The 26210-nt window shown below is 40.4% G+C and overlaps 3 protein-coding genes across 5 annotated transcripts in view; 1 reads left to right on the plus strand and 2 right to left on the minus strand.

Annotated features, from left to right (window-relative positions):
* Window positions 1-12385, minus strand: part of DNAJB14 (DnaJ heat shock protein family (Hsp40) member B14) — a 45191-nt gene extending 32806 nt beyond the window's left edge. For 2 of the 3 annotated variants that reach the window (XM_045536893.1, XM_045536894.1), the window contains exon 1: window positions 12127-12338. In XM_045536893.1, coding sequence (XP_045392849.1) covers window positions 12127-12259 — 133 coding nt within the window. In that variant the 5' untranslated portion in view covers window positions 12260-12338. Of the gene's footprint in view, window positions 1-12126 lie in introns of all 3 variants that reach the window. The other variant, XM_045536892.1, reaches the window with a different exon arrangement.
* The window catches only part of LOC123627203 (sterile alpha motif domain-containing protein 1-like), a 36654-nt gene continuing 22701 nt past the window's right edge, over window positions 12258-26210 (plus strand). Inside the window, exons 1-2 of the mRNA XM_045536639.1 lie at window positions 12258-12332; window positions 12376-12661. Coding sequence (XP_045392595.1) covers window positions 12258-12332; window positions 12376-12661 — 361 coding nt within the window. The remainder of the gene's footprint in view (window positions 12333-12375; window positions 12662-26210) is intronic.
* LOC123627362 (histone H2A.Z) lies at window positions 13649-15952 on the minus strand. The gene is made up of 5 exons (XM_045536895.1): window positions 15737-15952; window positions 15228-15305; window positions 14833-14946; window positions 14367-14496; window positions 13649-14085 (listed from the first exon to the last, which is right to left on the minus strand). Exons 1-5 carry the CDS (start codon window positions 15737-15739, stop codon window positions 14024-14026), a joined length of 387 nt encoding a protein of 128 aa, XP_045392851.1. The 5' UTR covers window positions 15740-15952; the 3' UTR covers window positions 13649-14023.

The following is a 26210-nucleotide window of genomic DNA, read 5'->3' on the forward strand; positions in this document are numbered from 1 at the left end:
CAAAACAAATTCAAGAGAAAATAGCAAATACTGAAGATAGCTGAAGAAAATCCAATATATGTACAATAGGAGTCCTGAAGAAAAACAAAGCAAGAAAGCTGGGCACAGTGGCTCACGCCTGTAATTCCAGCACTTGGGGAAGCCAAACCAGGAGGATTGCTTGAGACCAGGAGTTTGAGACCAGCCTGGGCAACAGAGCGAGACCCCGTCTCTACAAAAAAATTAAACAAGAAAATTAGCTGGGCATGGTGGTGGGTGCCCAGCTTAGCTACTCAGGAGGCTGAAGCAGGAGGATTGGTTCAGCCCAGGAATTTGAAGTCACAATGAGCTACGACCATGCCACTGCACTCCAGCCTGGGTGACAGAGTGAGACCTTGTCTCTAAAAAAATTAAATTAAATTAAATTAGTAAAATAAAAATGGCAAATCATATACCTAATACTGACTAACCATGAATTATCAACATCAAGATATAGTCTAGTAAAATTACCTGGGCATCTAGGCAAAAAGACTGAATGATATATAAAGGAAAGAAAATTAGATTGTTATCAGACTTTGCTTATCAGTAGTACTTGCACAAAACAATGGAGTGATATAGATACCCAAGGAAAGAAAATGTGAGCTACGGAGTGTGCATCCACCAAACCAACTTCCAGCAGTGTGGCCACAGATGAACTGTTTTCAACATTCCAGAACTTAGGGAACATAGTTCCCACAAGCTCTTCCTGGGAATCTACTAGAAAACAAGCTTCATGAATCCAAAATAATTACATATACACTGACATAAGGACTGGTAGTAAGCATTAAGTGTATAGTTACTTATAGAACTAAGTGGTGGTTAAAAGAGAGAGCATATAGAATATAATGGCAGTGTATTCTGACACTGTAGATATGGTTCCAATATTTTTAAAATGATGGGCTTCCTCTGTCTTTCCCTTTAATAGAAAAAAAATTATTGGACTTCTTCCCTTCCCTTGTCTTCCCTTAGGCAGGGCCTGTGAGACCTGGACCAAGGAAGGTTATTGGAACCAAAGAGACAGTCATAACCAAAACCATGGCCGAGCTTGACAGGGCCAGCACCAGTGAGGTCAAGGACGTAATTAATTATACAAAGGGGAAAATGAACAAATAAGTGGGAGCCACATTGCTCACTGTCAGAGAAGAGGATTACAAATCTGGAAATGGAGAAGGCTAGAAGGTATTTAACTGATAATGACGGTGTGTGAGTATGTGTGTGTGTCTCACAGAGTACTATAGATGTGTGTATGCCCACATACAAACACATATAACTCACATAAATACACATGCATGCATTTACACATACATCCCCTAGCTCTGTCCGCTGAGAGGACTACAAGCAGTGACACCTCGGTAAGCAATGAGCTTATTTAGTGTCCACATCTAGTTTCTTAACACTATTGTCCTCTGAACGGAATCAGGATTTCTTGGAGAAATAGCTGAGTTCTAGGGCAGAGAAAGTAAAATGTGAGCCTGAAAATTTTTTGTGCCAGAAATTAAAGAAATTCAAAGAATTATGAGGACATGTCAAAAAGACACAGAAACCAGTTTGAAGGAGCTCCCATGGACAAAATCTGAGCACCAAAATAAATAATGATAGTGACAGATTAAATAGAAATCCATGTATCCATACAGATAAATAAGGCTGAATGCCAACTAATAAATGCAGAGGGAAGGATACAATTAGAAAACCATTTTGTAGCCATCAGAAATTTATTCAAGAAAGAATCATCAATGGATGCTACAAGGAGAAAGTGAAAGTTTGTTGAGGAACAGGTCATTTACACAATTTCAAAATATTTTCCCACAAAATATTTATTAATTACAAAGGAGAATTGAATAATTTTATGGTGGAGAAACCCGCCAATCACCAACTTAACTAAGTGATCAAAGTAACCTCACCAGTAAACACCAAATCAACATCATGTGTCTTCTGATACGTTACACTAAGAACATACAATATCACTTCTATGATATTCCTGCCAAAAATTCTTACTCTTATGTTGAAATACTGAATCTAAATAGAGAGAAATTCTACAAAATAATTAGCTTACACTCATCTAAAATGCCAAGGTCAAAAAAGAAAACAAAAAGATGCTATATATGGAGAATAAAACATTATGCCCAATAAACGCAACGTGTACCTATTTTTGCCATAAGAGACATAATAGAGAAAACTGTCAGAATTTGAAGGAAGCATAAACATTAATTTCATACATTTGATGGTTATACTGTGATTATGTAAGGGAGAGTCCTTGTCTTAGAAAATATATGCTGAATTATTTATGGGTAACGGGACATGGTATCTACAACCACTCTTAAATGGTTCAGAAAAAATACAATGAAAAAAGAACGAATTATATGTGTATGTGGAGAAAGAAAGAGAAGAAAGAGGTAGCAGGGAGAGAGAGAAGGGCATGATTAAACAAATGTAACATTTTAACAAGTAGGAGTTAGATGAAATGCATATGGGAGTTAGAATTATTCTTTGTATTGTTTGTATCATTTTGTATCTGTGTAAGTTTGTATTAGTCTTGTAACTTTTCTATAAGTTTGAAATTATTTCAAAATTTAAAAAAATTAAAATGAGGGGAGAATAGGGAGTACAGTCATCTTCAGTATCTGTAGGGGATGGGTTCCAGGACCCTCTCCAAGGACATGAAAACCCACGATGCTCAAGTCCCTTCCATAAAACCTATGCACATCTTCCCATATACTTTAAAGCACTTGTGAATTACTTACAATACCTAATACAATGTAAATGCTATGTAAATTGTTGTCATACTGTATTATTTATTTGCTTAGTTTTTACTATTATTTTTTATTGTTTTTCTTCAAATATTTCTGATTGTGGTTGGTTGAATCTGAGCATGTGGAACCCACAGATAAAGAAGGCTGACTGGATATGCAAAGAAAATTTGTTTTCAATAATTATATTTGTGGTAATACTAATACAGGGTGTCCCAAAAGTCTCCATAGAAAGGAAAAATTTTGTAAAATTCTGTAATGAATATTTTGTAAATAAAGTTACTTTTAGTTACAATTTCCCATTTTCCCCGTGTATGGTACGTTTTCAGACACTCTGTATTATTCTGAAACTATCATGTACATGATGTGGTATGAAGCAAATAAGTCATCATGACATATTCTATGATTTCCCATGTCTTTGAGAACCAGGATAACCACTGAGGAAAAACGATGATAGAAAGATAAGCTAGTGAAGTTTAAGTAAAAACCCTGAAGTGCTTCACTTGAATCAGAAACAACAGCATAAACTCATAAACTGTTTTATCTTTAAAAAAAAAAAGCCATTCTCACTGGAGTTATATGATATCTCATTGTGGTTTTGATTTGCATTTCCCTGATGATTAGAGATGTTGAGCATTTTTTCATATGTTTGTCAGCCATTAGTCTATCTGCTTTTGAAAAGTTTCTGTTCATGTCTTTTGCCCAGTTTTTAATGGGGTTGTTAGATTTTTTTCTTGCTGATTTGCTTGAGTTCTTTAAAGATTCTAGTTATTAGCCCTTTATTGGATGTGTAGCAAGCAAATATTTTCTCCCATTCTGTAGACTGTCTATTCGCTCTAATGATTGTTTCCTTGGCTGTGCAGAAGCTTTTTAATTTGATCAGGTCCCATTTATTTATTTTTGTTGTTGCTGTGATAGCTTTTGGGGTCTTCTTCATAAATTCTTTGCCTAGGCCAATGTCTCTGAGAGTTTTTCCAACATTTTCTTCTAGAATTCTTATAGTTTCATGCCTTAGGTTTAAGTCTGTTATCCATCATGAGTTGATTTTTGTCAGTGGTGAGAGGTAAGGATCCTGTTTCAGTCTTTTACATGTGGCTATCCAATTCTCCCAACACCACCTGCTGAATGTTGGTGTGGATGTAGAGAGATAGGAACATCCATACACTGTTGGTGGGACTGCAAACTAGTGCAACCTCTGTGGAAAGGAGTATGAAGATACCTCAAAGAACTAAAAGTAGAACTAGATTTGATCCAGCAATCCCACTACTGGCTATTTACGCAAAGGAAAAAAAGACATTCTGTAAAAAAGACACCAGCACTTGAATGTTTATAGCAGCACAATTCACAATTGCAAAGATTGGAAACAACACAAGTACTATCAATACATGAGTGGATTAATAAAATGTGGTATATGTATACCATTGAGTTCTACTCAGTCATAAAAAATGGTGAACTGGTACCTGTTGTATTAGCCTGGATGGAACTGGAGACCATTCTTCTAAGTGAAGTATCACAAGAATGGAAAAACAAACACCACATGTGCTCACCACTAAATTGGAACTGATCAATTAACACTTATGTGCACATATGGAAATATCATTCATCGGAAATGAAGCAGGAGGGAGGGGGCTGGAGGGGAAGGCTAAAATCACACCTCACAGGTACGATGCACACTATCTGGGGGATGGGCACCATTGTAACTTTGACTCAAACAGTATAAAAGCAATTTATGTAACCAGAACGTTTGTACCCCAGTATTATTCTGAAAAAACAAAACAAAAAACCCACCACATAGTTCTCTGCACTGAAAAATTCCAGAAACAATGAACAATCTAGGACATTCCAAGTGCTCAGATTGTGACGCTGAAACACCACTTTCCACTATAAGAAACCAGGCTTAGTAGAGCTATGCTTGAGCCCAGGTATAGCATAGGAAATGTATAAGAGGTGCCAAAACACTGTTATACCAAATAACAAAGTAACTACTAAAAACTACCAAAGATACTATAGCTGTGGTCCCCAACCCCTGGGCCAGGGACTGGGACTGGCCCATGGCCTGTCAGGAACCAGGCTGCACAGCGGGAGGTGAGCAGCGGCTGCCCAGCAAAGCTTCATCTGTATTTATGGCCACTCCCCATCATTTGCATCACGGCATAAGCTCCGCCTCCTGTCGGCTCAGCAGTGGCATTAGATTCTCATAGGAGCCTGAACCCTACTATAAACTGCACATGCGAAGGATCTAGGTTGCATGCTCCTTATCAGAATCTAATGCCTGATGATCTGAAGTGGAGCTGAGGTGGTGATGCTAGCGCTGGGGAGCGGCTGCAAATACAGATTATCATTAGCAAAGAGGTTTGACTGCACAATAAATGTAAGGCACTTGAACTCCCCGGGGAGTCCATGGAAAAACTGTCTTCCATGAAAACTGTCCCTGGTGCCAAAAAGGTTGGCATCTACAGGACTCAGGAAGGAACTAATATAAAAGGGTTCCCACTAGCCAAAGACCTAAACAATAATAATAATTAGCTGCTTTTGGAGAATGAAAAAGAATCTGCTCCTTTTCTTGAAAACTGATAAAAGCTACCAAGCATTTATCATGCTCTTCCTACATGAACTGTACCACTGCATAACCTTAAAAGAGGTAGAGGGGGAAGTGTTTCTTTATATAAGTTATTATGGCTAATAACCAAAAATTTACTTTTTAAAAATTTGGGGCCAGATGTGAAAGTGGTTATATATTTTTAATACTTAAATGTGGCCACGAAGACTTTATGCGTACTAGGTAGAAGTTACATGTATGTTTGTCCTTTCATTCACCTAAACATACATTCTCCCACTGTTCTTCTGGACATCTTTCATGTTAATAGCCAGATTTTGCTAAAGCAGAATCATATAGTTGTTTTAGCTTTTCAGCAGTGATTATAACACTGAAAATTTTTCTACTATTTCACCCATAGGTGCTCTGCCTAACACTAGCTGTGTGTGTCCATGAGCTCACACTAAACACTTTTTGGCTCCATAGAGTTACAATTTGGGCAAGTTATATTACGTCTGGACCTCAAAAATCCAGTTTTAACATCTCAAAAATGGAACCAGCAAGGTTTTTAACAATCACTGAAACCTATGCCTAAAAAGATCAAAAATCTAAAAAGATTCAGTTCAAGTACCACCAGAATTTCGGACACACTGGATTTCTCTGATTTATTAAATGCCTTAGCTATCATATGGGATCTCTTTTACAATAATGTGCAATATTACCAACATTAGTTGGGATAGTAATTATAAACCAGAGTACATTTGCTTTTGGTTTTAAAACTATTCAACCTTATTTTATGCATTTACCTTCCAGACCTACTGCTTTACTTGGAGTTTCCACATAATCTGCATTTAATTATGTATATTCCATATTAAAGACCAGTGAAAAAGTTAATATAGTATTAAAAATGTTTATATGGATAATCCAAAAGTGAAGAACTGAGATTTTTTTTTATATTTCATAAGTTTCTATTACACATCTGTTAGACATAATGCCCATCATTTGCTGAATCAAATATCAGAACACATGATTTGAAAAACAAATTTTTCTTTCCTCCTCACAAACTGGAAATAGTTTTTATCATGTGATAATAAAAGTAATGTATGCTCAGCTCATTAAAAAAAAAAAACAGTAAAAATAACTTATAAATCCCTCACACACACAAAAAAATCACTATACCATTTTGATATATTTAACTCTAGTTACTCTAGTTAGCTAGCCTTCTAGATTTTTAAATTTTTTTTAAAAAAGAATAATCTATATACATTTGCAACTTAACTTTATTCAGTTGTTGATATATTATAGATATCATTATAGCAATAAATATAGGTCCTCATCATTTTTAATAGGTGCATAGTATATGAATGCAATGTAATTTATTTAATCAGTTCTCACTGATGCATATGTATACTCTTTTCAAATGTTTGCTATAGTAATAATTCCTATATTTTTGAATACTTAGTCTGATTATATAAAAGCTTCATTTGTGAACATATTAACAGAAAGCCTTACAGCTGTAAAATTTTCATTTAGTTATTTAACAAATTCTCTTTATTGAAGGGAGTAAAATTAATAAACAGGTACCATTCCAGAAAATCCAGGCCTGTAGATGCTACAATACATGCACAATACTGTTAGGCATTATGGGAGCAAAAAGGATGATTAAGATTAAAATGGCTCCTGACCTCCAAGGAGTTGTTAATCTAGGAGAGAGACGGCTGTGCACATAGACAATAAGGAATGAGTGTCGCAAAGCAGAAGTAGTAAATGTTAACTCAGCATGGAATGAGTAATCTTAATTCAAATTAAGATTAACCCAATTTAAAGCAATCATTTTATGCTCAAATAATTACTATAAAAAATGACAGAAGATAGTCAGGCATGGTGGCATGTGCCTGTAGCCCCAGTTACTTGGGAGGCTGAGGTAGAAGGATCGCTTAAGCCTGGGAGTTGAGGTTGCTGTGAGCTTTGATGATGCCACTGCACTGTAGCCTGGGTAACAGAGTGAGACTCTGTTTCAAAAAAAAAAAAACAAAAAGCAAAAAAAGACAAATAAGACAAATATTATACCATCTACCCCAACACACTATGCAAGTTTTGTTTGCCATAGTAGTAATACATGACATTCTTATAGTACTTAAGATAATAAAATAGTCTCACAATAATCCTATGAAGATTACAGATGAGAAAATGGTGGCTCAGGAAAAGAAGGGGCAATGACAAGAATTGAACCATTATTATGTCCACCAGATACTTCCTATTTCCTCTAGAATGTAAGTTCCATGAGGACAAGTACTTTGTCTTATTATCCACTCAATCCCTACTTCCTGGAATACCGTCTGTCACAGAGAAACACGTATTCAGTAAAAATCTGTTGAATAAATAAACCCCCATTTTATAGATGAGAAAATTGAGGCTCAGAAAGATTAAGCCGAACGTCATTCTGTTAAATTAAGTTTCAAAACCTAATTCAGTATTCTTTCAACCGTAATATCTAATATTAATAGTTTGGATACTAGCTGAAATTTAGAAATCATTTTGTAACACTTGGCGCTTTAAGAAACAATTGTCTTGGCCAGCCATGGTGGCTCACACCTGTAATCCTAGCACTCTGGGAGGCCAAGGTGAGAGGCTCCCTTAAGCTCAGGAGTTTGAGACCAGCTTGACCAAGAGCAAGACCCAGTCTCTACTAAAAAAAAAATAGAAAAAAACCAGCCGGGCATGGTGGCACATGCCTGTAGTCCCAGCTACTTGGGAGGCTGAGGCAGGAGGATCACTTGAGTCCAGGAGTTTGAGGTTGCTGTGAGCTAGGCTGATGCCACAGCACTCTTGCCCGGGCAACACAGCAAGACTCTGTCTCAAAAGAAAAAAAAAAAAAGAAAGAAAAAGAAAGAAATCATTGTTTTGAATGTATAATTTGTACTCATTACTAAATTTTAATTAAGTCAAAACAGAAAAAAATGGAATTATCTTAAAAGGAATATGTTGGATGATACTCCAGATGTATAATGACAGTTTAAAAAGGGGGACAGAACTTTGAACTTTTTATGAGATACAAATTTTAAAATAATGTAGCAAAAAAAGGAAGAAAAATCCTTCTGCACACAAGGGAAAAAAATAAAAAGAGGACTATTTTAATTGCTATTGTGCAGATAGATGCTGCAAATTATATATTATCCATTCATTATACGTATCCATTCATTAAAGTAAGATGCCCATTTTTGAAGCTGTAGGCCACCATTTGATTCAAATTACTATCATGTTCTTGAAAACGATAAAAATGCTTTTCTCTAAAAACAAAATGTACACTTCAAACTGTCCTCCAATTACTATGAAACACTAAAGTATTAAAATAGTAACATAAAGCATTAAACAGTGAAGTGGTATTCCTCTCTGAAAATCGAAAACAAATCAGTAATTCAATAAATGTACAGTTTAAGAAACTAATATGTAATTTAGTTCTACCCACTAACATTATTTTTCCAGAATTTTTAAATTTCCTATGCGGTAGCTATTCATATATATCAATACTTTCAAATGTAAACTCATAAAATATTTGAAAGTTGTACAATTCAATTCACTTTGAAGTCCACTCAAATAAGTAAAGTGTAAAATAATAATCTCAACTAAAAACATGGAAAGCAACAATACTGTAGATCTATTTGGAGATCAAGGTTTTCCTCAAGGAAAACTCTTACCAATTTATTAAACTATTATATACATCAGACTTTTTACCTGGCAAGAATAAAATTTTAAGAGGACAAAAATCATGGAATTTAGCTAAAACTCAGTTCACAGTTTTCCATTCACTATGTAAGAATAATGGAAATCAAATACAATATTTTCTTTTGGCTATTTTAGTATAAGCACATCCAGAAGGACAAGAGTTTGGTGGTAGTCTAGAATAAGTGAAATTCAGGGATAAAATTTAAAAATCTCATTTGTAACCAATGGCTTCAATTTCGTTCTACGTGAAATCTGTTATCAGAATCTTACACAAATGTTCTAGATCTTTCCCTCTCATGAATTCATAAATTATACCAATAAGCATCTGAGAATGTTCTGTGTAAAATATGCTTTTCCAAATAATTGCACATACCTTTATTTCAGCTCACATCAACCCTGTGATGACATCTTTATTTTACATACAACACAAAAAAGCTCAGAGAAGTAATTTGTCCCTCCTTAAAAAGGTGTCACAGGCAGTCTACATCTGAGCTAAAGATTTTAGACTGCACAGTTATAGTCTATCACTTCATCTGGTAATCACATACTGCCTTACATTTGTACTACAAACTGTCACTCTTGTATTTCTTAATTTTTCCTACATTCTTGTCTTTAAGAGCAACAACTGTGCTGTGCTTTGATGTCTTACAGTGTCCTTTGGTAGAATGATTCAAGTTGTTTGCATGACAGACTGCGTACAATTGGCAGGTTTTAAGAATTCTCAGGGCCTCATACTTATAAAATGTAACCAAAATTAATTAAGTACTTAACTGTATTAACAGTACATAGTACTTTACTGTACTAACTACCTGTATTAACACATTTAATGCTCACACCAGCACTGTGAGATCAGTACATTGTTCCCATTTTCCAGATGAAAAAGCCAAAAGCTAGAGGTTCTCTACCTTGCCCAGGAATAAGGTTATAAGCTAGCAGGTGAAGAGTCAGGCTTCAAAAGCCAAGTTATTCTGTATAGACTGCCTACTAGCTTAATGTTAAAACTGTCCCTCTAGGACTAGATAATGACTAGATGAAATCATATATTCATACAGCAGGGGAGGGGAAAATAAAAAATAATTAACTCCTGGCAATGATTTCTTGGATATGACAGCAAAAGCATAGGCAATAAAGCAAAAATAGACAAATGGCACTATAAAAAACTTAAAATTTCTGTGCATAAAATGATACAATCGAGTAAAAAGGTAACCTATGGAATGGGAGAAAATATTTGCAAATCATACATCTGATAAGGGGTTAATACCCAGAATACACAAAGAATTCCTACAACTCAAGAAGAAAAAACAAAAACCTTAATTAAAAATGGGCAAAAGACTTGAATAGACATTTCTCCAAAGATAATACATAACCGGTCAATAAGCATATGAAAAGACACTCAACATCACTAATCATCAGAGAGATGCAAATCAAAACCACAATGAGATATCACCTCCCACCCACTAGGATGGCTACCATCAAAACAAACAAAAACCAGAAAATAAGTGTTGGCAAAGACGTTGAGAAACTGCATTTCATTGCTATCACTTATATTGCAATTTATACTGTTCTCGGGAATGTAAAATGGTGATATGGAAAACAGTACTATGGTTCCTCAAAAATTAAATATAGAATTACCATGTGATCCAGCAATCCCACTTCTGGGTATCTAAAAAAATTGCAAGCAGGATCTTTGTATACCCATGTTCATAGCAGCATTATTTATACTAGCCAAAAGGTGGAAGGAACCCAAATGTCCATCAACAGATGAGTGGATAAACAAAATGTGGGGGCCATGGGATATTATTCGGCATTTGCAAAAGAGGAAATCCTGTCACATGCTACAACATGGATGAAACTTGAGAACATTATGCTAAGTGAAATAAGCCAATCACAAAAAGACAAATACTATATCACTCCACTTACATGAAATATGTAAAATAGTCAAATTCATAGAAACAAAAAGTAGAACAGTGGTTGCTGGGGGCTGGGGAGATGAGAAAAGAGGGAGCTGTTTAATTGGTACAGGAAATGAAAAAGTTCTGACGATACCTTGCACAACAATGTGAATATACTTAACACTACTGAACTGTACACTTAAAAATGGTTGAGATGGTAATTTTTATGTTTTGTGTTTTCTTTATCACAATTAAAAAAAAATTGTTAATTCCTTTCTCTCCTTTCCCTTCTTTTTCCTGTCCTCTGTAGTACAGTGTTCCAAGGCAATGTAATAGAAAGGATAGAGAGAAAAAGCAAAGGACACAGGGGCTTCAGCAATGAAGAAAAGAAAAATTAACAAAATAAAACAGGCAGCCCCACATTTTTAGTAATTTATCAATATTTTCTTCTTAACCTGAAAATAAGTGAAACGGTATCCTATTGGCAAGGCAATAGAGTATAGCAGTTTAAAGGCCTTTTGGAGTCCGAAAGCTCAGCTACTGTTCTGACTTTTCCGCTAATTGCTGTGTGGCCCTGGGTAAGATATTTTCATTCATTCCCAATTCATTCATTCATTCATTCGTTTATGTATTTCCACATGGGGAAACCAGGTCAAATGAATGCTGTGCCTCTACATACAACCCTTGGCACTGTGTAAGCGGTCAATAAATGTTAGCTATTTTTACTTTGCAGCCTAGAATTCAACTAAAGGAAGGTCCAATACCCTAATTCTTTAGAGATTTGCTTAATTTGTCGATAATTATGTTACCGAGCCAGATCCTATTCAGCAAATCATCACTGACTCTTGATGCGTTCTCGTTCCTGGCTTCTAAAGGCACTCGGTCTCCCAAGGAAAAGCAATGTCATCGCAGGTGTTCCAAGGTGTTTGCTTTGGGAACAGTCTCCTACAGAGCCCGGGGACGGTGGAGGCCGGGATCAGCCGCTCGAGGTCCCCGTTCCTGTCCCTGCGCGCGTGGCCTGGGCCCTAGCCGGGGGCGAGGATGGGAAGGAAGGGAGGCCACACAGGCAAACAGCGGATACAAAGCCCCGCCGGGGTGAGACGGGATCAGACGAGCTGTCCCGGGATCAGACGAAAACGCAGCGGGGAGCGCCGGGCGGGGGTGTGTCGGGGCGGGGGCGGCGGGGACAGGGACGCCGGGGTCTCACCGCGGGCCGAGGGCAGCGGGTAGAGCTTCTCGGCCTTCTGCAGGAAGCGCCGGGCCTTCTCGCGGTTGCCGGCGTTCAGGGCCTCCCGGGCGATCTCCACGCACTTCTCCGCCTCATCCCGGTTCCCCTCCATGGCTCGCGCCGCCTTCCGTTTCCTGCGGCGGCGCGGCGACCGGGGCCGGAAGCCGCCGGCGCGGAGAGGGGAGGCCGGCCCGGCGGGGGCGCGCGGCGGCGGCGGGCGGGGAGGAGCGCGGGGCACCGCGGCGGGCGGGTCTCGCGGCTCCGCCTCCTCCGGCGGCCTCCCCGCCCCCGCGGGCCGCGTCCCCCGTCGCCCCGGCCCCCTCGGCGACCCGCGCGCGGCGCCAGCCAGCCCGGGGACCGGGGAGGGCGTCGGCGGAGGCCGGGCCCCCAGACCCCCAGACCCGCGCGGGCCAGGCCGGAGCGATCGGACGGCGGAAGGGACACCTGTTTTCGGGAAAATCCCCGGAGCTCGGACGCCCCGCCTCTGGGCCCCTGGGTCGTGGGATTCGGACAGGTGAGGCCCGCGGCGTCAGCCCAACTCGGCGCTGCCGGACAGTCCGGGGCGCTTTGGGACCCCCTCTCTCCCCAGGGGGCTTGTTTTACTGCCGTGTTTCAGCTCCACATTGTGCCGCGGTAGGAGGGCGTTTAATTTGTGGTTTGCAATTATTCCCTGGAATCGTGTCCGGCTAAAGCAGAGCAGGAAACCAGCCCCCTCAGTGTATAACGGCCACAAAACTGAACTCCTGATTTCTCCTCTTCCCATTTTTGTAACATTACCTCTGGCAAGTACCATGTCATGTTAGTCTCCTCTGTGGGGGTGAAAAGGGGTCACTCTATGTTTGGTAATGTCTACATTAAAATTTTCAATTTAAAAACTTGCCGGAAACCAAGTGTCAAAATGATCTGCTCAACCCAACCACGAGGTATAAATTTTTATATAACGCTGAGCCAAGCTACTGTTAGCCATGCTAACAACTGAACTCGGTACTTCCAAAGAAATCCTGATTCTCTTTCATAAAATGGTGATAGGATATCCCCCAAAACATTACTTACCATACTCAAGAGTATGTAACAATTTGAGACTTCAAAGTCATGCTTGGCACATAGCCCTATTATCTTCAAAGTCTAAATCGAAAGTTCATTCTGTGGAGGCAGCTGTATAAGGGACCTCCCTACCTGTCCTCTCTCCCCGCCAGGCCACCACATTAAGTGTGCTGGTGTAGGACTGCCTCACAGCACACACAGCCAGTGTACTTCAACCCAGAGGGTCAAACTTAGCCTAAGAAACAGTAACAATCCCACTCCAACTCCCACCAAAGCTTAAAAATCTTTAATAGCTCATTAAATAACATCTACAAAGTTAACATTTGGGCTGTCTGACTTTGTTGATCTACAGATTAACAATGTAATTTCACAAGAAACAATGTGCTTAGTTGTTGCTGGATGATAATTCAAAAGAAACGTTTGTATTGCGATCAAAACAAATTTAAAACACAACTCGTTTGGGATATGACCTTTATTGAGCTCATCCACCAGAGTGGAAATAATGTCTGTACAAAACCAAATGTTTGTTACTATAACTTCTGCATCACAATTAAAATCCAAACAGTTTTTTTAAAAACAGTCAACTCAATCAAAACCCACTACTTCAGAATCAATAGCTTCTTTGAAGCCACAGTAACACTTAAATATGGTTAAGACTTGAATGCAGAAATTTGGTTGGTTGGAAAGCTAATTAAACTTCCAACTTGCTCAAATAGAATTACAAAAAGGCAAAATTGTGTTTTTCACAGAGATACAGTCCACTGGAATCACCAACACTGGACAGCTGTTAGAGTATTTAGAGTCCTGAGATAATAAGGAATCCAGGCATCCTTTAGACAGTCTTCTGTTGTCCTTTCTTCCCAATCAGAGATTTGTGGATGTGTGGAATGACACCTAGGAGAGTAACAGGGATTAATTCAACTTTTTAAGATACATAGTTTTAAAATCATACTGTACTTGAAACCAAGGCAGTTACACTGCTCAACTTGGAAGGTATCTTTAAAAACGTGAAGCTCAAGTATAACAAATTGAGTTACAGACAAATCAATTTCATGATACACCCATACTGCGTCAATGAAAATATACTTAAATGTCCTCCTCTAGACTAAAAACCACTAATGGAAATTGAAGCAGCAAAAAATTCTTTCCTTTAAATAAAATTTTAGGTTACATACCACCACCAGCAATTGTAGCCTTGATGAGAGAGTCCAATTCTTCATCTCCACGAATAGCAAGTTGCAAGTGACGAGGGGTAATACGCTTTACCTTTAAGTCTTTTGATGCATTTCCTGCCAATTCCAGTACCTAGAAGGCATAATCTAATCAATCTCCTTCCAACTTTCCTTCGACCAAGATCCAGAGAACAGAATCAAATCTTCATGAATGCAGTAACTGTCGTCGCCCCTCACTACCAAAATGACAAGATATACAAAAGCTACACAAGGGGCATGCAATTGTATTTCCAAGAGCAACAAACTCAACCTTAGTAGGAAGCTTGCCGAACACCAGCTCCCTCTAGCGTTCCCTGAGGCTCCTCGCCGCGTTTAGGGCCTGGGAGTTTTCTTGCATCACTTTCCTCCTTCGCTCTCGCCGCCTCCCCGCCCCCCCTTCCAGATTCTAGACGTCCGTCCACCCGCTTACCTCTGCGGTGAGGTACTCCAGGATGGCTGCGCTGTACACGGCAGCGGTCGCGCCCACACGTCCATGACTGGTCGTCCTGGATTTCAGGTGTCGATGAATGCGGCCCACCGGGAACTTAATTGTAAGCACACACAAACGTAAATGCACAAAGATACGAGAGCCGAAGACGGGCAATCACACGCGCGCCAAAGCAAAGGGCATGGACGCTGGCGCAGCAAAGCTCCCCGGCATCTGCACGCGCGATCGCTCCCCCCGCTTATCGTATCGGCCGCCCAAGTCGCGACACCGCATCACCCGTGCAACGACGAAACGCCCCTGGAGAGCGATCGTAAACAAGAAAGGGGTGCGGAGAAAAACGCCGCGACTCCCACCAGACTGCACGAGCAACTACTGACCTGCAAGCCGGCCCTCTGCGAGCGGGAAACCGCCTTTGTCTTGGCCTTTCCGGAGTCCTTCCCAGCCTTACCGCCAGCCTGCGGCGCGCACACGCCGGGAGCGGAGGAGGAACGCGGAATATAGGATTACCAGGGCGGCCGCCCCTCCCCCACCGCGGCGCGTCCGGGCGTGAGCGCGGCCCCGCGCCCCGCCGGGGTCTCCGGGCCGCCGCGCGCCGCAGGGGCGACCCCGCCCGCCCCCCGCCGCGCGCTCGCTGCGGCCGCGCGCCCCCGCCCGCCCGCCCGCCGGCCCCGAGCGGCGCCGCGCGCCACCCAACCGTCGCCGCCCGCTGCGAGATCGGAGGCTGCTCCGCTCGCAGCCACCAAACACCTCCCCCCCGCCCCCCGCTCCGCCAAACACTGTCGCTGCGCGATCCCAACCGTCGCCACTTCGCCCCCTCCCTGTGTGTAACGGGTTCGCTCCGCCGGCAAAAACCCGCGGAGTCATCGAGCGCCGCTGCGAAGTTTACCATTTCGAATTCAGCCGCAGCTCCAACAAGGAAGGCGGAGAAAGGGCTAATCAGACACACAGCGAGATCCCACCACCTACTCCTTCGTCGCACCGCGATTCAAACTGCGCTGTCTCCCGCCTTCCCCGCTCCCTTTATACTGCAGAATGTTCCCTCATCCGGGAACTCGGCTTGCTCATCCCACCAATGACTGCCGCCCGCCCTCGGGACGCGTCCTTGAGGCCTCAGCCAATGAGCGTGCGAAGAAAAGGGCGGAGGGGCGGGCGCTTCCCAGCTCAAGCCGCGATTGGGGCGTGGGGAGGCGGTGGGGGAGGGCGGAGGGATGGGAACGGGGGGAAGAGGGCGCCGCGGCGCGAGGGAAGCGACAGAGCGGACGACGCTGCGGGAGCGGAGCTGCCAGCCGGCCGCCGTCACGTGCCTGGAGGAGGAGCTGAGCGCGGCAGGGGAGGGGCGCGCGCCGGCGGCCCCTGGTCCCTCGCGGGGTCCCGGAGACCACGTGAAGCCTCCCTGAGGGTGTCGCGCGCCCTCCGTCCCCAGCCCGCCCCGTCAGCGCCTCCGGGGCCGAGACCTGCGGGCCCGCAGCTTTCTCCCGGGCCCCGCCGCCCTCCTCCCGCCCCCGGCCTGCCTCCCGCGGCTCCTCCCGAGTGACAGGTGGCGCGAACGCGTCCTGCGAGAGGATCCCCAGGTCTGCCTGGTGCCTCCCTCCGCGCGCCGCCGTCTCGATGGCGATTTCGCGTTTCTTCCCTTGGGACAAGTCCCAGCCGCCGGGGCATCGCGACCCCCTGCTCCCACTTGATTTTCAGCCGTGTCTTCCGCCTCTGCTCTCCCCACTTTTGAACCCCCCCCCCTCGGGAGTAGTTCTGGGGCAACTGACGGTGGAGCCAGGTCACCTCGGTGGTCACAAAAGACCTTTTTGTCTTGTCTACAAAGACAGGGGACCTTGGGGTGAGGCAGTATTCTTTAACCAAATTATAAACCATATTTTTTTGGAGACTATACAGCAACGGATTGTACCTGTAACCTGCTGTCTAAAGTTGATTTAGTGAAACCTCAAAGCTATTATGTGTCAACTTTTCTACACTGAACACTTTGCTACATGACAAATGTTCGGTAAATGTCAATGGGCTAACTCTAATATGATTCACAGGCGGTTACAGATGGTCCGTGTAATCAATTGCAAATGGTGGGCTTAAAAAATAGTACTGTACACACAGTACTATCATAATGTCAGCTACTTAGTCTTCCAACTGATAGATTAGTAACACCTGTGTACAGCTCCCGCTGCTTGGGGACAGTAGTGTTCTAAATCCCTCCTATTTATAGTGTTTTAGTGTATGACACGTTCAAAATAATTGAGTAGTTCCAAAGTGAAGACAATTTTGAAACATACTCTAAAGTACTTTAGATTGGGTTTCAATTTGAAACATTTTATCAAATTAGAGGACCTCCCTATTTCTGGGAGATAAATTCTAGAGAAGAGGTTCCCAACAATTTTGACACTAAGGCTTACGATGTCTTCTCCTTGGAACTACGGAATTCTTGCGATAGCATTAACGGCAAGAGTTCATCAGTTCCCCCACTGATGATATGAGGATAAAATGCTATGAACCCTGATGTAATAATGAGCCTTTATGGTATATAACAAACCAACGTCAACACCTTCTCTTGCTGAGGTGATACTCTATGAGCTCTTTGCTATGAAGCCCAACAAAAGGAATTTACTGTTACCTCACTGAATAGTGATTAAGAGAATGATTTTAGGAGTTCACAAATGCAGGGAGTAGGTTACAAAGATCAACAGAATCTACCTAACCCAGGTCTACTGTCATTTCAGGAAAAACAAAGATCATGGGATCTCTTTTAATATGCCACTAATTTTTTCCATACTTGAGTCCTCAGAATTTGTGGAAATTTACTGTTTTAACATCAAAAATCAAGATTCTTTTCTTCTCATATTATCCTTTCATTATCTATTATTGATATCACTATCGATCTTTAGAATTTTGGGGGTAGGGAAAGAGCATCCATGCATTGAAATTGTTTTCCCTAATGAGATTTCACTTGCTTATCCAGTTGGCCCTTCCCCGCGGTATCCCTGGGTTCCACATTTGTGGATGCAACCAACCAAGGATCAAAATCATTCTAGCTGGGCACGGTGGCTCACGCCTGTAATCCTAGCCCTCTGGGAGGCCGAGGTGGGTGGATCGCTCGAGGTCAGGAGTTCAAGACCAGCCTGAGCGAGACCCCGTCTCTACTAAAAATAGAAATAAAAATTATCTGGCCAACTAAAATATATATAGAAAAAGTGAGCTGGGTGTGGTGGTGCAAGCCTGTAGTCCCAGCTACTTGGGAGGCTGAGGCAGGAGGATCGCTTAAGCCCAGGAGTTTGAGGTTGCCGTTAACTAGGCTGACGCCACGGCACTCACTCTACCTGGCAACAAAGTGAGACTCTGTCTCAAAAAAAAAAAAAAAATCATTCTAAAATAAAACAAAATTAAAAAATGGCTGCATCTGTACTGAACATGTACAGACCTTTTTATGTCATTCCCTAAATAATACAATGTAACAACTATTTATATAGCCTTTACATTGTATTAGGTATGGGAGGATGTGCACAGGTTATATGCAAATACTACTACACCATTTCATATAAGGGACTTGAGCATCATGGATTTGGGTATCCATGTGGGGGGCAGTCCTAGAACCAAGCCTCCAGCAATACCGAGTGATGACTGTATTAGTATTTTGTAATTCTATCACTACAGCTAAATTATAAATCCACACACACAGTAATGTCCCTACCACGTTTCTAACATAATAACAAGAAGATTGTTGTAGACATTTAACACATTTTTATTATTGTCTTCTTTTGTCTCTGTATATATGCAACTGAGATGGGAGGCAATACCATGCCTCATAACACATGATACACAACCATAGATATGTGATAATATATGATAATGCTAAATTGGTGCTGTCAGCCTGTTAGATAAAATAGAGCATAGGCATCAAGTCGTTCTACTTGCCAGGCATTATATCAAGCAATAGCAGTTGGGAGATATATAGGGCTTACGACCTTCCCATGATTTAGCTGAAAAGATTAGACAAGGAGGAATATTCAAAAAAATGCCTTAATCATCAAGACCACATTCATAAGTCTGTTAGGAAATAAGTACCTGACTGGCTGCCAAATCAACAATACCTCTAGTTTAAAGGACAGAGAGACAACTGTGAATTAAAGTGTTTTAAAGAGTATGGACTAAAGAGACTAAAAACTGACTAGAATGGCGGCTTGGTGTAAGAAGTGGCAGTTAGAAGGTAGGTATGTCAGAGATTCCTGGCTATAACCCCATATCCATTTTCCCATCTCCCTAAGTGATAGAACTTCTGATTTTTGGTGGGACACATGGTATCTTGGTTTGTTATGTGCTGCTATAACAAAATACCCAAGACTGGATAATTTACAAATAAAATAAATTTATTTCTCACAGTTCTAGAGGCTGGGAAGTCCAAGATCAAGGCACTGACAGGTTAGGCTTTCTGGTGAGGGCTGCTCTCTGCCTCCAGAATGGCTCCTTGATGCTGTGACCTCACATGGTGGAAGGTACAGAAGGCCAAAAAGGGATGGACTCCCCCCATCAAGCGCGGGGCTCTTATAAGGGCACCAAATCCCATTCATGAGGGTGACTCCCTCGTGACTCACTCTCCTTTCAGAGGCCACACCTGGAAACATTGGGGATTAAATTCCAACATGATTTTTGGAGGGGACAAAAACATTCAAACCATAGCACACGGTCATCAAAATAAAGCTACATTTCACCTCGAAAATAAGTTTTGACCAAAAGGTGTAAACTGCAGTCATGGTTGCAACATCCAAGAAGTTTCCTTGAATAAGGCAAGCCCATTTCGTCTTGCTGACTGGAATTAAGACAGAATTGGAGAACCATCTTGAGCCATGAAGTGAATTTGGAAATATAGGCCACACGTGAAGGAATAATAAAATAGAAGGAGCAAGGGTCTTTGGTACTGTGGAGTATCAAACCTACCCTGGCTCTCTGAACTTTTACATCTATTTCGTTTGAGCTACTTTTCTTTTGGTTTATCTGTCACTTTCAGCTGAACCTAATCCTAAACATTATGGTAAGTCAAAACCCTGAATATAATACTGGGAGAAAGATAGGAGGATTTACCCTGAGGGACTGAGAAACCAATTAACATTTCCCAGAAGCAGAGAATACAGTGTTCCTCAATTTTAGGATGCTAATCTAGCATGGAGTACAGGGCAAATCAGAAACGAGAAAATTTGGGTTAGAAGGCTGGTAAAGTTGATGTCACGTAGGTCTAAAGACTAAAACTAGTGTAACACTAAACATCAGTGAAGGCTGTAAAGCATCCTGGAAAAAGAAGCGCTAAGATTTAGTAACTGGGTATGATATTTAGGAAGATGTAGTGAATGGATACCAAGTGCATGTGAGAAAATACCCACACTTTTTAGATTGGTGGTCTGGATATAAAGTAGAAAACCATTTATAGAAATAGGAAAGCCAAAAGGGTAGATGCCAATGAACCGAGGGGAGGAGAAAGAGACAAGTCAGGAAAGTTATGAAATATTGACTTTAAGTTGACATTACGGGAAATCCAAGTGGAATTTTCTAGTAAGTATGTTGGCAAGAAGGGCAGGTAATTGTGAAAGAAGTTGGTTTCAGAAATACATCCCAAGGAGTATTTTTAACAAAAGTTAGGTGATGATGTCACCACAAATGAGAATTCCAAGGAAAAGAGTGAATATGATTGAAAGCTGAAAAGCAGCCAAAGAAAAAGACCCGGAAAAGTCAAGTGTAATGTGGTGTGGACACAATGATTCCATTCTGAACTGGAAAACTCTTTGTGGTTATAACGTATAACATGATAATGTTCAGAACATTTCTACCTGTGTATTGCTGGTTATGGGTGATGAACATTAATCTGCTCTGATCTTTAGTATAATACTCTCTTCTTTTTACCAAAGATGATGATGTTGCCACAAATTCTGTGACTAAATCAGGTATTATCAAAACTCTTGGTTGTTATGTAAATCTCTTATTCCCAATGTTACAACAGAATGATAATTGAGAAAAGCTCATTGGCTAAATTTTGTTAAGTTTGAAATTTCACAAAGCTTCCTTGGAATCAATGACGCCTTCATCCTAAGGAAGAGAAGGAGGCATCGCTAAAAGAGTGTAAAACCACACAACATAGACTTCACCCCTCACCCCCCCCCAGATTTAGCCACAGAGCAAAAATCACACAAAAGTTGTGGCCATCATACCTTTTGTTCAACCCCCCAAACAGGTGAACCCAGTCCTTTCAATGGGATAGAAATGGCTCAGAGAAGAGTCTAAAAAGCTTTTCTCTGCCCTTCGACTTTTTCAACTCTGTTTTATGTGTGTTGGGAGGGCAGTGTTTAGAGTTGTTAGCACCACATAACCTAGTGAAAGCTAATACAGCTATCAATAAATCTGAGAATCATCTTGCCAGATATTGTGACTATTTTAAGGAGTTTTTCCAAGTTTGTTATAGAATTACTATTGTTGGGATTTCAAATTGTCAGGACCCAGGCAGAGGATGAAAGAGTGATGCTTTTGTGCATGAGAATAGATACATGGTTATCAGATAATGATTACTGAGTCAACAGATTTAGGATATTTGAGACACGCTATTAAAGAAGATCAACTGCTCTAAAATATTTCCTAGTGATTCTCTTCATTTTTATGGCATTTTATGAGTTTTCAATGGACTTTGACCTAGAGTCCCACGTCAGCCTGAAAACATCTGAGATAGACAAGAACATGGCTTATCTTCATTTTTAAAAATCAGGAAATAGACTTAAGGTGACATTCAGACATACAAGGACCAGATGCATGTCCTCCATGCTTTTTATGTAACTTTGTACTTCTGAATGAAAAACTTCTCAGAAGAGGATTTAATTAGTGCCTATGTCTATACATACCTGTGATTTTCTGTCTTAAATGAAATATGTAAACTCTATAATTGAACAACATTTAGGACATCAATGTCATTCTTTGTAGATGAATACTGTTTTCACCTGGACTAGAGTGCCGTGGCATCAGCCTACCTCACAGCAACCTCAAACTCCTGGGCTCAAGTGATCCTCCTGCCTCAGCCTCCAGAGTAGCTGGGACTACAGGCATGTGCCACCATGCCTGGCTAAATTTTTCTATTTTTAGTAGAGACAGGGTCTCACTCTTGCTTGGGCTGGTCTCAAACACCTGAACTCAAGCCATCCTCCCACCTTGGCCTCTGAGAGTGCTAGGATTACAGGCATGAGCCACCATGCCCTGTCACTAATAGCTATTTTGAAAGGGCAAAGCACTATTTCACTTACATGATCTTAATATAGATTATAGATATGTATATAAACGTTGGGGTAGTGTGAAGTAGGTAACCAAAGCCCTGAGTGGCTGAGATTGGCTCACTGCTCATTAGTCCCATTTCTTCTTCCTGTGATGGGTGGTGTGTGAGGGGTTCTTGTCAATGTGTGTGGGAGTGACGTGTCATTTCTACATCAAGACTTTTAAAAAGTAGAGTATCTTCTGCCCTTTTTTTTCCCCCTGTATTTGAGAGTTGTATGCATATGACTCCAAGGCAGTAGAGGAGGTTAAATCCACAAGATAAACACATAAAAGGACTCTTGACACCCAGAAACACTGACACAAATTGTGCTAGGCCACCACAATTTTGTTGTTTGTTAGTTACAGCAGTTAGCCTTTTCTAACTAATACACCTTGTTTACAGTCACAAAACAATCGATGTAAAAGTGTTTTTGAGAGATCTATACCTATGTAATCTATTATTAGGACACAAGTCTCATTTGCTAATACTATACAATGTAAGAGGTTTTGGCAAAGATTTCCTCCTGAAGAACCCTTATTTTGGCCGGGCACGGTGGCTCACGCCTGTAATCCTAGCACTCTGGGAGGCCGAGGCAGGTGGATCACTCAAGGTCAGGAGTTCGAGACCAGCCTGAGCAAGAGTGAGACCCCCGTCTCTACTAAAAATAGAAAGAAATTATCTGGCCAACTAAAACTATATATATAGAAAAAATTAGCCGTGCATGGTGGTGCATGTCTGTAGTCCCAGCTACTCGGGAGGCTGAGGCAGGAGGATCGCTTGAGCCCAGGAGTTTGAGGTTGCTGTGAGCGAGGCTGACGCCACGGCACTCACTCTAGCCCAGGCAACAGAGCAAGACTCTGTCTCAAAAAAAAAAAAAAAGAACCCTTATTTTCATTATTCCCTAATTTTAAAAAAAGATTGTGTATTGCAAAATTACAAAATAACATATGCACAAGGTTATTTATTGTGGCATTATTTGTAATAGCAAGACTTTGGAAAGAACCACCAAATGATCATTGATAGAGAACTTGGTGAACAAACCATGGTACATCAACACAATGAAGTAGGATGGAGCAGTAAAAAGGAATGAGGAACATTTTTACACACAAGATATAGAGTAATCCTCGGAATATACTATTAAGTGAAAGAAATGAAGTGCAGAAAAGGGTATGTAGTAAGGTATGTTTGGGATAAGAAGTTGCATAGTTGATTATATTGACAGAAAGAAACAATAGCAGATGGATAAATAAAAAATTAATAATTATTACACAAGAGAAAGGGCAGAGAGGACATGGATGGAAACAATCTTCTTATTTTACAGTTTTTACTTTGGTAGGTTATAAATGTTTTCCATAATTAAAAAAATCCCAAATTTAATAAGCAATCTGTAAATATTAAAAGCAAACAAACCATCCTAACTGGATATTAAACTGATACCATATTCTAACAGAGAAAGAATTATTTCATGTAAACTTACAAGCAGTATTAATCAATCTTCAGCAGGACATACTATAAAAATAAAAAGAATTACCAAGAAGTCTTGCACTTAATAGTCAATATGGGGAATAATATCTGTATTTTTTTTAAAAACTCATATATATATATATATATATATATATACCATAGGATAAAGCAAATTATTAAGTATGTTAGTTTTCTTAAGTATCAATAGTTTGGCATAAGAAAAAAGAAAGAGGAATGAATATAAAATCAAAAAAGTTTAACGACCCTGCAATTTTATATTGGAATGAGACTATCAGTGAGAATATAGGATTTTCCCTCTCTTCTTAAAAAACGTACACTGTATCCTAGCTCTGTCCAAGAAAAAGGCTTAGAAGCAATGACAAGCCAATAGCAGTGAATACCCCTAATGGCAAGATTTCTAAGGACAATTACTCACTAAAAGGAATCTTTGGAGAAATGGCTGACTGGAGAGCTGGGCAGAAAATGTACATAAGGAGCTTGTGACATTATATTGTCCCAGAAAGTAAGGGCACCATGAAAGGCTGTGGAGTCCTGCCAAAAAGACATGGGAATAAGTAAGAAGAATCTCCCACTGGCCAAAATAGGGTAATGTGAACATCAAAAAGAATAACAAACACAAGTCTGAATCAGAACTATTGAATTTAGAAAAAGCAATGAATTTAAATCAAAGAGAAAAAAGAGCGTTCAGAGGGAAGAGAGGGGGAGGGAGAAAGAAAAGGGTAGAAGAGGGAATGGAGGGAGAGAAAGAGAGAGAAAAGAAAATTCACTGGATGCTGATGGAAGTGTCCACAGCACCAACTCATTACTCATGTCTCAAGATTGATGACTAAAGGGGAAGAATATTCTGATTTCTCTTCAGATTGTATAATTAAAGAAGGAAGCATATATCTTGTCTCTCTGCTATGAATTATATTTCAGTTTACACTGAACTAATTGATGAGAAAAATTATAAAAGAATTCCAGCTGATGAATGCAGAAAAAATGATGGAAAAAATTCCCATTTTCAAAACGTCACATGAATCACTTAAAGGTCATCAATCCATCATAAAATCATCAGGTGAAAGGCTGTTAGGAAATTTACAATGAAGGAATGTGGCTGTTATGCCCAGTCAGTCTTGGCATCAGTAAAACTAAAGCAACCATACACACTACATGCCTTTTAATGAAGTTTGCATGAAAAGGAACTACACAGCCTGACCTATGAAGTGTTCTTGGAAAAAAACAATAAACCTGTATGTATTGAAGTCTTCAGAACTAACCTGTTGGCCATGAGAAATGAAAATTAAAAAAAGACAATAGGGGCAGGCATAGTGGCTCAAGCCTGTAATCCTAGCATTCTGGGAGGCCAGGGTGGGAGGATCTCTTGAGGCCAGGAGTTCAAGACCAGCCTGAGCAAGACTGAGGGCTCTACAAAAAATAAATAAATAAAATAAAATAAAAATAATGATAATAAAAAATAACAGCAAACAATGCAAGGAAGCATTAGCTGTATACATAATGTTGGGAATTGACCCAGTTTTCTCAATAAGGCAATAAAATTGAGGGGAGGAGAGAAAAGAGGAGAAATCTGTTTTAAATTAAGAGATTTTTTAAAAAGAATTAAGAGACAGAACAACCCAATAAAATGGGTGAACATTGTTTGGAAGCTGATGTCATTAAATCCCCAATTCATGGTGGTGGTGGTTGTTTTTAAGTCTTAGATAATTGGAGAAACTTGAGTATGGACTTAGCACTAGGTAATATTAAAGAATTATTGTTAATGTTATTAGATTTTTTTAAAATGGCTTTTGTTTATGTAAGTAAATGTCCCTTATTTTATGATTTTTAAAGATGCACACTAAATTATTTAAGACTAGGATAAAATGATTTCTGGAATTTGCTTTAAAATGTTCCAACAAAAAAAAAAAAGAATTTTTTTAAGTGCAGGAGAGATAAACAGTATGGTAAAAATATCAATAATTGTTGAAATTGGGCACTTACAATTTAATATTGTCGGGAAAAATTCAAAAGGAAAACAAGGTGACAAAACTGCTGCAGATGGCATCTTTGTGTGAGGAAGGAAAACAATTGTAAGCTTGCTTTGTGGTCATGCAGTTTGCCTTTGCTTGGGACCTGTCTTTTTGGATCATAGTCCTTGAATTTTTTTTTTTTTTAAATAAAGACCAACTCCAATATCTGATTTAAACAAACAAGGCTAGGCTTTTTAGCCACTCTGGTTTCACTACGTAAAGGATACTTTATTGTTTGAGGTTGCACTTAGCTGTCTTTAATAACTAAATGTATCTACATATACAAACGTTTTGGCTATAAATTTTGTTTTGCTTGCGCTACATTAAAATTACATGCAGGGAACTTGTACAGGTATTTACACAGTATCAACATGGACCTCAAAAGGTAAGAAGCAATTATGTAACAGTGGAAAAAAGAGGAAAATTGAATTTCAAACAATCTGAATGTGTCGTTTATACTTTGCAGCTAAGAGACATTGGTCAAATCAACCTCTGTGAGCATTATGCTTCCATTGGGCAAAATAGGAATGGTGACAGGGCTACTGTGAAGACAGCATGAACTAAGTGAGGTGCTTTTTCAAACTTAC

This window comes from Lemur catta, chromosome 24, assembly GCF_020740605.2.
Source record: "Lemur catta isolate mLemCat1 chromosome 24, mLemCat1.pri, whole genome shotgun sequence".
NCBI classification, from domain to species: domain Eukaryota; kingdom Metazoa; phylum Chordata; class Mammalia; order Primates; family Lemuridae; genus Lemur; species Lemur catta.

What these genes read in the sequence shown, in the direction of transcription:
- LOC123627362 (XM_045536895.1), bottom strand. An exon ending in CGCAGAGGGCCGGCTTGCAG is followed by an intron (nt 14,947 to 15,227) that starts GTCAGTAGTTGC and finishes CTTACAATTAAG; the next exon opens with TTCCCGGTGGGCCGCATTCA. An exon ending in GGCTACAATTGCTGGTGGTG is followed by an intron (nt 14,086 to 14,366) that starts GTATGTAACCTA and finishes TTACTCTCCTAG; the next exon opens with GTGTCATTCCACACATCCAC.